At 42.3% G+C, this 15085-nt stretch overlaps 1 protein-coding gene across 1 annotated transcript in view; it reads right to left on the reverse strand.

The window, feature by feature from the left end:
* Positions 1–15085, reverse strand: part of dnah12 (dynein, axonemal, heavy chain 12) — a 239166-nt gene that overhangs the window by 123960 nt on the left and 100121 nt on the right. The window contains exons 28-34 of the mRNA XM_067998764.1: positions 12190–12435; positions 11208–11327; positions 9643–9752; positions 3802–3985; positions 2778–2918; positions 986–1069; positions 628–816 (exon numbers count right to left, since the gene is read on the reverse strand). Coding sequence (XP_067854865.1) covers positions 628–816; positions 986–1069; positions 2778–2918; positions 3802–3985; positions 9643–9752; positions 11208–11327; positions 12190–12435 — 1074 coding nt within the window. The remainder of the gene's footprint in view (positions 1–627; positions 817–985; positions 1070–2777; positions 2919–3801; positions 3986–9642; positions 9753–11207; positions 11328–12189; positions 12436–15085) is intronic.

Raw genomic sequence — 15085 nt, forward strand, 5'->3', positions numbered from 1 at the left:
CTGCTCTCAAATCTCCACCATTGCCACTCTGAATTGGCCATAACAAGTTCACAAGTGTGACCTAGGATGAGTCTTCTGCTGACTTTCTATGGGGAAGCACTGAGGATGCACTCAACATGTTTCGATTACCACATGGCTGACACAGGATATTTTTCTTTTGAAATATTAACATGCAAAAACAATTGTTTTTCGTTGCTGTGGCTCTAACCAAGACATAAGTCAACATCAACTAAGGAATTGGGTAACAAAAACAAAATGGCATTGTGTAAGCATGTGCTATTTTACTCTTTAAAAAGGGCCATATACCAAACCCAAATTGATTAAAATTAACCACTATTTAGACCTGTGCACCACAATTTTACAACTTAACTTCAGTTACTAAGACTTGAACACTGGGTCCTGTAAACTGGAGTCTGAACCTAAATTCCCAGTTGGCCATTTGGTACATTAACTCAAATTGGTCCATTTTCAGGTTTGGAACTCACTTTGCTCCTCATTCCTACTGGACAGATCATAAGAAGTTTTCCGTTGCAGTTTAGTCACTTTAAATAATTGCTTTATGACAACTTAACGTACAATTTTATTTTGCAATTTTAATGAAAAGTCAAATTTTGAGATCAAGCTTACCTTGCATTGTTTGCGAATGAGTTGGATTGCAGGAGGCACCAGCCAGTCAAAAAGACTCTGCAAGAGACTCTGCATTTCTTTATGTTGCAATAAATCTGGAAGACCGTTAAGCCAGGATGCTACAATAGGGTTCCAGCCCAGTTGGGCTGGCTCCAGATAGATCATACCACAGCGACTGACTGTAGCAGGCTAACAATATAAAAAAAAAATCTGCTTAAGATGCACAGAAATGCTGTGTACTTTTTCCTAATATATTTGACTAAATTAATAATTACATTTTAATTTAGTATTTTGAATTAAAAACAATTGACCACTTTCAATTCTACAATTATGCAGGAGGAAATAAAATGGCTCTTACCGAGGCTTGGGAAAGGTCCATGGCTTCAAAAATTAGGCTCATCTGCGGAGACATTTGAATGATCTCTCCACTCATCAAACATAACTGGTGATAAAAACGGTAATTATTTAAAGATCATTGAACAATTGATCATTACCATGATAGTTGATGAGCTCAAAAAGGAGAGTACTCAGGTTTAACATTCAGTATTCTCCATTAAACTTTTTAAAACTTAATCTCCGATTTTAACAAGTGCAGTGTTGGGGGGGGGGCGGTTTGAGGCGAGCGACAAGCTCGCATGACCATTCCAGCAAGAGATGCAGGCCATTTTAACCCCCGGGCCTCACCTAAATGCTGGAGCAGAGTCTCCTGCCCAAACCTGACTGGAATCACTACCTGGCCGATAGGTGGGAAAGGAATTTCAGGTGGCAGTACGCTGCTGCTGGGGACGCAATTGCGGTCGGAGAAGGGGTAAGCCAAGACCTGGAGAGGCCCAAGATTGTGCGGCCCAGAGGAGCACTCTGGCTTCATCTGGCCCACAAGGAAACCATTAAAAATTTTTAAAATCTTACCTTGCTTGGCCTCTTCTAGCCCTTGAACTGTTTTGCAGCTGCTTTCCACAACGCGGTCGGCAATGTGCATGACTCACGAGGCCCAGCGTTAAAATCGCCCCAGGGTCCTAATGACATCATTGGACCCTGACTTTTAAATATTTATGAGGTCCTCACCTGCCTTCAGCAAGCACTTCCAATGTCTCCTGAAACCCGGAAGTTAAAATAGCAGCTTGCGAGAATGCATTGCGAACGGAGTGTGGGGGGGTGGTGGTACGTACTCTACACTTTTTTTTAACTCTCGCACGCTCCATTCTCATTGGGCGCAGGGGGTTAAAATTGGGGCTTTACTTTTTCATTCATTTGAAAAATACCTTCCACTTTTTCTGTACTTCACAATAGTCCTCTGTAACTTCAGCTCTTTGTCACAGAGATAATGGGGGTGATTTTAAACCCCAAGAACGGGTGGGGTGAGGGCAAGCGGGAGTTGAAAATAGTTGTTTTTTGGGTCGCGACTGCAACCCAGCTTTATTTCTGGGTTTAACGTCGGCGCGTAGAAGTACAGGCTTCCCACTGGGAATGCAAAGTCCAAAGATTTTGTGGTTGCAACCCAAAAAAACAACTATTTTCAACTCCCACCTGCTCCCAACCCACCCGTTCTTGGGGTTTAAAATCACCCCCAATATCTCCATGGCCTTGCCCCTCCCAATCTCTGTAACTTCCTCCTGTCCTACAACCAGTCTGTAAACTCTGACCTCTTGTGCATTCCCCACTCCCTTCACCCCACTATTGGTAGCCGTACCTTCAGCTGTCTCGGCCCTAAGCTCTGGAATTCCCGCCCTAAACCTCTCTGCCTCTCCACCTCTCTCTCCTCCTTTGAGACTCTTCTTAAAAGCTACCTCTTTGTACAAGCTTCTAGTCACCCTTCCTAATATCAACGTCTTTGGTTCAGTGTCATTTTTTTCTGATTATGCCTCTGTGAATTGCCCAGGGCCATTTTTCTACATTAAAAGCATTATATAAATGCAAGTTATTGTTGAATGATCCATTTAATACTGCAAAAACACAGCCTGTACTGCAGTGCAGTTTTATCTTGTTATGATGCAGAGCTATTAAAGAATAGCACTGTTACAAAGTAGCTTGCAGCATTTAATATGGATTTATTAACTTTTTTGAAGTCAAATTACATGTCCATCAAATCATAAAAACATCTAGTCCAGCAAAGAATCTGAGTGCACATTTTTGCTGAAACACTGATTTACCTTCTTGTTATCATCCAGTACTGTGTTCATGCTTTCAATCCACAGAGTATCAATAGGTCCGTCAAATATCACCCACTTACGGTCAGGGGTTTCTGAAGAAGCAAACTCTCGGAAGGTATTTGCAACAATGCCGTCGGTCCACTGTACATGGTGGAAAAGTAGTGAAGATCAACCATAAAATGGAAATATACGTTGATTTGCTAATTAAAGGTAAAACTAAGTAGAGGACAAGCACCTCTCCGAGGGGGAAATGTGACTATGATCATCTTGAACACTTCCTGGATGTTGGGTCATAGCAAGAAGCGTGAAAATATGTTGTCTGCCCACCCTCTTGGCTACAGTTGCATAACCTGGGGAAAATATAACTTGGGGTGCACAAGAAATTTTGATCTTGTTTAGACAGTTAGACTCATTATTTAAGGAATTTTCTCCCCTTTCATTTCTTGATTACATAGTTTGTATTCTTTTGTCTACTTTATTTTGATAAAATTGTAAGCAAATATGTTTTTAAAATTATACTTTGAAAAACATTAATTCCCTCATGACAAATAAATACTTAAACCCAGGCGGTTTCAGGCACTAGGGAGGCTCCTTGACGAGGGTATCCACAATCATGCAACTGAACAAAATATTAAAGGAATCCCAGACTCTGCATTAAATTGTTTGCAAGTTAGAGCACTCATAAATCCCAACAAAGTATATTACTAGACTGGCAGATCTTAACTCCTGACCTGGTGGTTAATGCAAGCAATACTGAAAAAAAAACTGCACGGCTAATATGTACAGTGTCCACTAACAGAAACAAAAAAACATTGTGGAAGAGACAGAACTGTTACAAAAGGACACAGAGCAGTGAGGGAATTTTTTTTTCTCTTTTTGATTCCTAGCCATTATTTTGAAATTTCCCCCTTTTCGTTCTGTACAGGACTAATTTTAGGTGTGGAGATTCCTTTGCAAACATGGTTGTATCTGGAAGCCCTCCATAAATTACATATTCCCAAAAAGAATGACATAAATCACATACCTCATGTGAGACTTGGTCGAACTGTCCAAAGAGCTGGCCCATGGTAATTGATTTGGGATTTACAGTTCGATAAACAACTTTTTCCTCTTCATTCAAACCACGTTCATTCATAATTGTCAGTGTGTCTGCCAACACATGCAAAATCTTGGTCTTTCCAGCAAAAGGCTCCCCCACAAGCATGAACCTAGTTAATGGAAATAGAACAAATAATTTGACAGTTTGCTTTACACAACAATATATTGTTAATGTTCCAGTTTCCTTTTTCTAGCGATCTTCTTTTCAATTTCAGGTTTTAAAAATTCAAAATCAACAAATTAATGATCTTAGTGCAAGCTTACATGTTTAATTTATTTACACGAAACCACTGTGGCTACCACCTAAAAGCTTGGTGGTTACATGATAATCCAGGTAAATAATGTTTAACTTACGTCTGATTTTTTGCTTTCTCTATGGCAATAATTTTGAAATCCCGACATAATTGTCTGCCACCAGAACCACAGTGCGCAGCCCAGTTAGCATACTGGAAGAGAAATAAACTGATCTCATGGAATTTTGTGAGATCAGCTTACTAATATGATTGGCATATGCTGCTTGAAGCGTGGAGAATGCAACGATTGATTGAGGAGCAGAATATCCAGCATGGCAGTTGTTCTTAAAGAGCTGCTGCTTACCTGTTTTAAAAGGTAAGATACAATTTTGACATGATCGAGGCAGAGACTTGTATTGGGAGAACTCTCCCCTTTGATGATTAAGGCCCTTGACATATTGATGGAAGAGCTGGACAATAGAGGGTAGCTCCCTCTGGGGCTGAAGGGCACTCTGCTTTGAGGATAAATCGGAAACAGGTATAGCATCCTGCATTCAGCTTCGGCACTGGAGTGCACTATCTGCTCTCCTAGATTCTAATTTTTGTATGTGCTTGCAAGAGAAATCAAGATATAGCTGCCATGACAGAACTAGGATAGGAGAGGGCTTTCCCAACCTGAGATCATACAGCATAATGAGGCACCCTTGTAATTTGTCAGCATAGAGGGAGTGGGGGAAGAAGAGTGTGCAGCTTTGTACGACCAAATTCACTAACACACAGGCACACTCTGCACAATAGCAGCACAGCACACAATATATTAGCATCTGATTGATCCGAATCTATCACTGTGTCTTACTTATTCAAGCACGAGCCCAGATACACCCACCTGGGAGACAGTAAATAGTGAGACATGGGGTATATCACAGGATGAACTACAGAACACCAGTGAGCAGTAGGAGATGGGATGGAATAATGAGGAAACAACCATATCTCCCTGGAAGCAGAAAAAAATGCTCTCGACTGAGGATCCCAAGGACCAAGGTCTCAGAGGCCCAGTCTTTGAAAAATTTGTGAATCAGGAGCATAGATCTTAGGTGCAGGTAGTGAAGACTGTCTCATTTCAGATAGTGGATGTTAGAGAAGGCCTAGAACCACATCTGCAACACCATAAAGGAGATATGACAGGACATGAAGCATACACTGGTAAGCGTGGCAGTCCAGGAGATTTCTGCAGCACCAGTACTTCAAGGGAAGGTCTTGGGGAGGTCTTCTGAAGTGGCACCAATGACTGAGACTATTTGACTAGCTCTCACACAGACCATTGGCCCAACCTAGTCCATGCTAAGCACTATTGGGTTGCAAGGAATGCTTGCAGATGTTTCGCTGATAGTGGCAATGCAACCCCTTCTAATGAGTTTCTGGCTGGGCCTGGTATGCATTGGATCCACAAGTGACATGACACTGGAAGCAAGTCCTTCAAGGACATCGGCATCACTGAGATGAGTGCCACCTCAATCAGTACAGTCCTAGCCACAAACCTCACTACCTCCTGAAACTGAGGCAGCACAATGTAAGGAGTAAGAGGTTAAGATCATGTGTGAGAAAAGTTTTAGGCACAAGGGGTACTAACAGTGATAAGAAGTAGTGATAGTAGGAACAGCACATAATAAAGGGAAAATATGCAGGCAAAGATGTTAATATTCAGCAATTCAGGGTATCTGTGCATTATTTTAGTGGCGGCCTCCTGTTATTCTTGTCATATGATGATTAATGTTTGCAAGTGTCCTCTTCCCGAGAGGATATTAGAGCTACCACAGAGTTGAATAATGATTACTAGAAAGCAAGTCATTAAGGACTTTCTGTATTATGCAGATGGAGTACACTCTTTCTACTGGAAAAAGATGATGATTTCCTGCCTGATGGCACATGTTGCTGGCCACCTTCTCTCTCCCCTGAGCATCTTCATCATGATCAGGGTTGTCTCCACCTTCTTCCTCTTCACTTTCTGCAGATGGAAGGACCAATCCCTTTGTAATGACTGAATAATGCAAGCCACTATAATTCTTGAAACCCCTGCTAGATTGCATGCAGGGCTTCCCCCAACTTATCCAGGAAATGGAAATGGGACTTAAGAATGTCGATGGTCTGCTCAACTATTATTCAAGTAGTAATCAATGTTTCATTGTATCTGTTTTCAACCTCTCTCCTCAGATGACGAAGAGATGTCTTCAACCATAGTTAAAGTGGGTGCCCCTGGTATTCTATCAGTCATCCTGACACACTGCTATGGCTAAGCAATCTAGGTATCCTGGATGGCCTGAGAATAAAAGAATCCTGGCTGCTTCCCAGGTAGCATACTTTGACATGCATAATGAGATGGCTTGCATCACTCACAATCTGCACATTCAGTGAATGAAATTCTTTCCTGTTGACGAAATTGATAATAATTTCAGATGGGGACTTTTTATTGCTGCATGGGATGGAATTCATTCTCTGTCTCATCCATCATCAAGGACAGAATGACTGAACACTTGGACAAGTATAAGCTGATTAAAGATAGTCAGCATGGATTTGTGACAGGTAGGTTATGTCTGACTAATCTAGTTGAATTTTTTGAGGAGGTCACTACCATAGATGTCTATGGACGTTGTCTATATGGACTTCCAGAAAACATTTGATAAGGTTCCACACAAGAGATTATGAGCAAAGATAAAAGCGCACAGAATTGGAGGTAACCTTGTGACATGCATTAGTAATTGGTTGGGAGGTAGGAGAGAGAGTAAGGATAAATGGAATGTACTCTGATTGGCGGGATGTGACAAGTTATGTTCCCCAGGGATTGTACTGGTGCTTCAGCTTATCACCATGTACATCAATGACTTGGATGAAGCAATAGAGAGCTGTATATCCAAGTTTCCAGGCGACACCAAGTTAGGAAGAATAGCAAGTTGTGTACATGGGAGCAGGAAGTTACAAAGGTACATAGACAGATTAAATGAGTCGGCAAAACTGTGGCAGATGGAGTTCAAAGTGGGGAAGTATGAGATAATTCATTTTCAATCCAAAACAGATAAATCGCAATATATTCTTAATGGCGAGAGACTAGGAACTATGAGGAGGAAAGGGATTTGGGTGTCCAGATAGACAAATCACTAAAAGCTAGTACACAGGCACAAAAAATAATCAAAAAGGCTGGAATAGAAAGGGGAGGAAGCGATGCTTCAGTTGTACAGAGCCTTGGTCAGACCCCAGCTGGAATATTGCATAAACTTGGCTTGTACTTTCTTGAGTTTAGAAGGTTGAGGGCTGATCTAACTGAGGTGTTTAAGATAATAAAAGTATTCAATAGGGTAAATACAGAGAAACTATTTTCTCCAGTGGGGGAATCCAGAACAAGGGGACACAATCTTAAAACGAGAGCCAGGCCATTCAGGAAGGAAATCAGGAAGTACTTTTTCACACAAAGGGTAGTGGAAATCTGGAACTCTCTCCCCCTGTGGATACTGGGTCAACTGAAATTTTCAATACTGAGATCAATAGATTTTTGTTGAGTAAGGGTATCAAGGGATATGAGCAAAGATAGGTAAATGGAGTTGAGGTACTGATCAGCCATGATCTAATTGAATGGTGGAACAGGCTCGCAGGGCTAAATAGCCTACACCTGTTCCTATGTGATGTCCAAAACCAGAGTTAGGCAGAATCCCCAGAAGCCGCCAATTTTTACTTTTATCAAACGTTCTCCCCCTCTCTCCTAAAGGAGACTCATACTGATTTCAGCTCCAACAGTGCTGGCAGCCCTTATTCAATCGACTATTCTTCACATATGATGCTGGATTGTGAGAATCAGTAAGTAATTTGATGACATGAGTGAGAGGAAGGCAACAAGCCTGATCCTGTCCTCAACTGATAGCCATACATTTGTGTTCCATAAGGTCCAATGGATAGTGGTTATTTATACAGTTGAGATGTGGCTTACATTCTGTAGTCGGTTAACTTATTTAAATCATCTTGGGTATGTATACATACATATATTTATACATATACACACACACACACACACACACACACACACACACACACACACACACACACACACATATATATATATATATATATATATATATATACACACACACAGGATAATGTTTTATGCTATGTAATGGTTAGGCTACTGGAAGACACAATCCTCTATAAAGGCCTCATAAAAGAGGGGACAAGCATGTCCTGGAGCTAGCAAATAGCATTCTGATAAATATTATTGCAATTCATATTTTCCTTAAATAATGCAGGTATACGGCAATGAATCCCACTAACCTGGGGCGTGCCCCTCCCTCCCCCCCCCCCCCCATCCCGTGTAAAGGGTCACAGGGTGAAGTTAAACAAATTCAAGTAACTTTCGATAGCACTTTGGACATTTTGTAGAAATCTCTGACAAACACTCCCTGGAGGAAGGGATGTGTAGTGGTGAATTCCATGAAGCATTAAAGTAAAATAAGCTGTCAACTTTAATTAAATCATTAACTTTCTCTGCCTAAAGTGTCAGAGTTATGGAAGTTGACTATCATGCATATCCTTTCAATAACTGAATCATTGACATGCTGATGAGCCACGTTCCATTTTTTACAGATATAAACAGATCTCCCATGGCATTGCTCATAGCCGCCTAGAAACACAGCAGCATAGTGCCCTTTTTTTAGGCGCTAAATGACCTCCTAAGTTTCCAATATGGTGGGCAGGAACCGCACATTTATTATGAGCTGGAAATGTGCCATCCGCCTTGTTGGTGCAGGCGGCACCGTTGGCATTGGGAGCGTACTCTAGCAGTGACCACCAATATCCCTAGCTGCCAGAGATCTCAGAGATAAGCTTATCGAGGAGCACTTCACTTTGAACCATCCCTCCCATCCCCAATACACCAACAGTCCCACAATCCATACCACTACTGTCCTTACTACCACCATCCAATTGCCCTCACTTCAAAGATAATCCAGAACAAATTTATCAGACAAATGATCCTTACCCCACCCTGACTCTGGCTTCAGTCATTCATCCCAGCACACACACACCCACTCCCCAGCCATTTCTTATTCCCCACACTTTCCGCTCCACCACTGGTGGTCGTTTCTTCAGCCACCATGGCCCCATGCTGTAGAACTCCCTCCCAAAATCTCAATGGCTCACCACCTCACTACCTGCCTTCAAGACCCTGCTCTTTGATTAGGACTTAGTTTCTTCAACATAACTGTTTTTCACTCTCCACTTTTTATTTCCTCCTCAGTGTCAACTGGCTTAGATGTTGATCTTACATGAGAAGTGTTATATAAATGCAAGTTGTAGTTGTGTTATATATATGATGGTTTTAATAACTGAAATAGGTGAGTTAATCTGGCTTTTCAAAAGCTACCACAAAACATCAACATTATAGTGAAGAAAAGTATATACATATACAACATATATACATACACACACAGTCAGAAATTATTTCAATTATTTTGTGCAAAGCTGAAACACCCAACTACTTCGCTCTCACTCACCCATGTCTCACAATCATCATTTCATAGGTCTGGATCATTTTATCCAGGAAAGGCTTCACTGGCTGCACGTTTTGCTTGATAGTGCATTCAATGGTACAATCAAGGAAAAGCTAAATGGAAAAAAAAGACAACAAGTATTATTTTATTTACTGACGATAAAGAAAGAGCTGAATTCCAGAGGTGAGGTGAGATTGACTGCCCTTGACATCAAGGCAGCATTTGACCGAGTGTGGCACCAAGAAGCCCTAGTAAAATTGAAGTCAATGGGAATCGGGGGAAAACTCTCCAGTGGTTGGAGTCATACCGAGCACAAAGGAAGATGGTAGTGGTTGTTGGAGGCCAATCATCTCAGCCCCAGGATATTGCTGCAGAAGTTCCTCACTGCAATGTCCTATGCCCAACCATCTTCAGCTGCTTCATCAATGACCTTCCCTCCATCATAAGGTCAGAAATGGGGATGTTCGCTGATGATTGCACAGTGTTCAGTTCCATTCGCAACCCCTCAAATAATGAAGCAGTCCGTGCCCGCATGCAGCAAGACCTATACAACATCCAGGCTTGGGCTCATAAGTGGCAAGTAACATTCGCGCCAGACAAGTGCCAGGCAACGACCATCTCCAACAAAAGAGAGAGTCTAACCACCTCCCCTTGACATTCAATGGCATTACCATTGCCAAATCTCCCAACATCAACATCCTGGAGGTCACCATTGACCAGAAACTTAACTGGACCAGCCATATAAATACTGTGGCTACAAGAGCAGGTCAGAGGCTGGGTATTCTGCGGCGAGTGACTCACCTCCTGATTCCCCAAAGCCTTTCCACCATCTACAAGGCACAAGTCAGGAGTGTGATGGAATACTCTCCACTTGCCTGGATGAGTGCTGCTCCAACAACACTCAAGAAGCTCGACACCATCCAGGACAAAGCAGCCCGCTTGATTGGCACCCCATCCACCACCCTAAACATTCACTCCCTTCACCACCGGCGCACTGTGGCTGTAGTGTGTACCATCCACAGGATGCACTGCAGCAACTCGCCAAGGCTTCTTCGACAGCACCTCCCAAACCTGCGACCTCTACCACCTAGAAGGACAAGAGCTGCAGGCACATGGGAACAACACCACCTGCACGTTCCCCTCCAAGTCACACACCATCCCGACTTAGAAATATATCGCCGTTCCTTCATTGTCGCTGGGTCAAAATCCTGGAACTCCCTTCCTAACAGCACTGTGGGAGAGCGGTCACCACACAGACTGCAGTGGTTCAAGAAGGCGGCTCACCACCACCTTCTCAAGGGCAATTAGGGATGGGCAATAAATGCTGGCCTTGCCAGCGACGCCCACATCCCATGAACTAATAAAAAAAAGGGTCAGAGGAAAAAAATCTCTCACAAAGAAAGGGGTGGAAATAACTTTAAAAAATGCATGTGGCAAGGAGAAGGAACCTAAATAAGTTTTTAAAAATTGTATTCATTAGATTTTTCTCATTGTGATCTATTACCATAAATAATATTAATTTCCAGGCATTTGATTCAAGTTACATAATCACTGAAAAACATCCCTACCCGATAGTCAGCTTCAGGAAGTTCAACACCTGGAAATAGATCACTTGTGATACCATTGAACAATGGAATATCATGTGATAGGAACTTGGGCTCATTCACATCCTTGATTGATCGCAGCAACTAAAGACAAAATGGAAATATCTTGCTTGCAAGTTATTTAAACAGAACCACTGCAGGTTGGAAAAAATATAGATCAAAACATACTTCTACAAGATAGATAACAATACTACTTGCCACTAAAATGTAAAGTTATTTATCATCTCCATTTAAATAAAAACCTAAATAAAATCCTTGCAGCATTTACCTTTTTGATGAGATACAGGAAGCAGTGTAAGTGTTCATAAACACAGGCTTTAGAGGTCATATAAATCCTTTCATCAGGTAAGAAAGCATTTGTAACTTGAATTTATCTAATAGTCCAATGGTTGTAATCTTTTAACTACTCTTGTACAATTTGAATGCTTGAGACAAAAGGACACACACTCACAAGTAATCGAACACTAGAATTCTAACTGACTAAAGGTTAGCTAAAATCCACAGAAATATCAAAAATGTTTGTCTTGCTTCTCAAAGACTACCAAAATAGAAAAAAAAAATCCATGAACTCAGAGGTAGCAGTTTATCTAATTTTCAGCATAGTGCCATTATGTAGTCACTTGCCACATCTGCTCCACAGCTGAAAAAAAAGTCCCATCCGGCTTCTTTCTGGTCTTTGATAGTGATTGAGATAAGTCTAATCTACACATCAAACAAAAAGGAAATATTCCCACTTAACCTTCTCTTAATGTAAAATAAAAACAGAAAGTGCTCGAATCCTCAGAACTGATGAAAGGTCATCGACCTGAAATGTTAACTCTGTTTCTCTCTCCACAGATGCCACCTGACCTGCTGAGTGTTTTCCAACATTTCCTGTTTTGATTTCAGACTTCCAGCATTAGCAGTATTTTGCTCTTATCTTAACGTACCTTTTTTTGCAACTCACCAGAATATCTTCATTCTCCGTGGGGAACTTCAGCTTTAGGTTGCCAGCTGCAACTAAAACAGCTTTCACTGCACGCATGCCATAGTCGTAGTGGAACTGTGATGAAAGCTGCTCTGAACACAACCTATAAGTCATCACTATTTTCACTGACAATGGCTTGGCATTAAGGAAGCCATATGAGTACAGAGAGATTTCAGCTATCAATGCATAGTTAGGAACCATCATAGCTACTGTCCGGAATAGAACCTGTAAAACATTGAAATTTCAGGTACAGAGATCATCTGTTACTATTGAATCTGCTTCCACCACCCTTTCAATCAATGTATCCCAGATCATAACAACTCACTGAGGAAAAAGAATTCTCCTCATCTCCCCTGGCTTTTTTGCCAATTATTTTAAATCTGTGTCCTCTGGTTATTAACCTTCCTGCCAGTGGAAACAGATAACATATTTTAGGAGTGTACCATAACATCTATATCAGCCATTCGTTTATTGTCACAAATAAAGTGAGATATTTGGGAAAGGTAATCTTGTTAATTAGATTATTTTAAAAACGAAGCAATTTATGTTCTGAATAATGGGATTGGGATTAATACTCTTTGGACAACCGACTGACATAAAAAGCCCCAATTTTAACTTGAGGCGCAAATCAGACAAGTGAGTGGGAAGCCCCTATGAGGTCGCGAGCGTGAGACATGGGTGATTTTAACTCCCAGGCTTTATTTCAACATGATCGGTGTCCTGCTCAACTGATCGCACGGGAATCCGGCAGCCCACCTACAACACGCGCAATTTCCAGCGGGCCTCCTAAAGTCTTCTTAAAGCGGGAATGCACCTCTTAAAGCAAGGTTGCATTCCTGTTTTGAATTTTGTGTGAACAACTCTGGAAACAATTGTAACACGAGAGATGAGTCAGAGAGCTTCTCCCAGGTTTTCTGATGCCTCCCTGAAGGTCTTGGTGGAGGAGTTATCGTTCCCCAGTAGCTTCAGGAGCATCCCGAGGGCCACACTTGTGGACGACTGGACAGAGGTGGCCAACAGGGTCAGTGCCACCAGCAAGAACTGCCAACACTCCATTCACCTCTTCCCCTACCACACTCAACAATTACCTCCCCTCCTTCAGCATTCAATCACAAGGGCACACTACAACATCTCACTTTCTCATTCCACCCTCACCTCTTCCTTTGCTCTCTTTACACAACACACCAACATCATTCTTTTCTCACATCCTAGCACTTGCACTACCACCAACTCCTTCCTCACTTTATATTCCACACTATTGGCTTTATATTCATCACCTCCCCTTTCTCATTCTATTTTGCTTCTTCCCCAGCTCTCAGCACATGCACTGTATGCACACATCTCCACTTGCCTTTTCAACAGCCACTCACTAATTCTCACCTTCTCTTTCTGCAGGACAAGGCAGCGCATAATGCCAGGGTGAGGACAAAGAAAGGTGGAGAAGTACCCAATGTTATAGCCCTTACCCAAGCAGAGAAAGAAACCCTGAAGATTAGTGGCTGAGGCAGAGCCATGAGCATTGGGGAAGGTGAGGCTGGCGGCTTACCTTAGCAGGGTGTCTGAATATTACTTGTAACCCTTCATTCAACTCGGCAAATATTCAGCAAGCTTCACAACTTCAGCTACATTCTCAAGACTGTCACTTGCTAATGTCCAGCTTCTCAGTGCCATCCTAACTCTTGCCCTTTTCCTTTTCCTATTTCCTTTAGGTCCTTCTTGATAGCAAGAGGCACCTGAAGAAGACACCTCAGAGAACGTCAATTTTTCTGAGAATGCACCGTCCAGAGCTTCATCTCTCCCAAGCACCAGCACAGATATTGGCACTCCAATTTGGTTAGATAGTGAGACAGAGGAGTCTGCACATGGTGAAACAACCAGCATGAGCACATAGCTGCAGGTACTGGTGGCAGGGACAACCCAGGAGGGAGATCACTGGAGGGCAAGGTCCTCTCCCAGCTCTGCTGAGTAGGTCAGAGATGAGGGCTTCAGAGGCCCAGCCATGAAAGAAAACCGCTTGCCGCACACAAGCAGTTGTACCAAGTATTGGAAGGCCTCTGTTTACAATATGTTCCACTACAATTCAGTGCTCAAAGTTCGAAAGGTGCATTGTATCTTTACAATGAAGTAAAGGCAGCTTCAGAAGAAACAGTACAAGTTTAGTGTTGGACAATTAAACTGAGGCCAAAACAACAGTGGTGCACATTGGAACCTCAGAGTGGAAGATTGTATTTTCGATCCCTTATTCTAATGAGTGTCTTATATCCAATACTGTGAGAAGCATCTGGCATATATTCAAGCCACAATTTTAACCTAACCCGCCTGGTGGGAATAGGTCAGGTTCAGGTTGACGCCCATTTTACACCCCACCCAATGTTACGCTCCGAGTGTAAAATCAGGCAGGATGTAAAATGGGGACCTGACTCGAACCCGACCCGTTCCTGCCAGGCAAGTTAGGTTACAATCGGGGCTTGAGTCTTTCCCCACAGAGAACAGGGACCAACTTCTGTCTCGCTATCACCCTGTAAGTGCGGCAGTAACAAGACAAAAATCAGGAAAATAAATTGCCAATTTACTACTGGAGGTTTGTCAGTTTCAATTTTCGGGCAGACCGTGATTTAGGCGGCAAGTGCTCCCACCAGAAACAGGCCGGGGACAAATTGAAATATTCAAACATGGGTCAACTGACGTTGTTAGGACCCCAGCGCCATTTTCATGTTAATTAGCGCTGCCACCACCACTTCTTCAACTTGCCCACAAATCATGGGCGGTACAGGTCAGGAGGCGGTCATTACAGCATCAGTATTTAAAGGTATACTTACCTGCTCTCAGCTAAAACGCTGCATAGGTTTGAGAGACATTTTACTGGTAGTTTTTG

Source organism: Heptranchias perlo, chromosome 17, assembly GCF_035084215.1.
Source record: "Heptranchias perlo isolate sHepPer1 chromosome 17, sHepPer1.hap1, whole genome shotgun sequence".
NCBI classification, from domain to species: Eukaryota; Metazoa; Chordata; class Chondrichthyes; order Hexanchiformes; family Hexanchidae; genus Heptranchias; species Heptranchias perlo.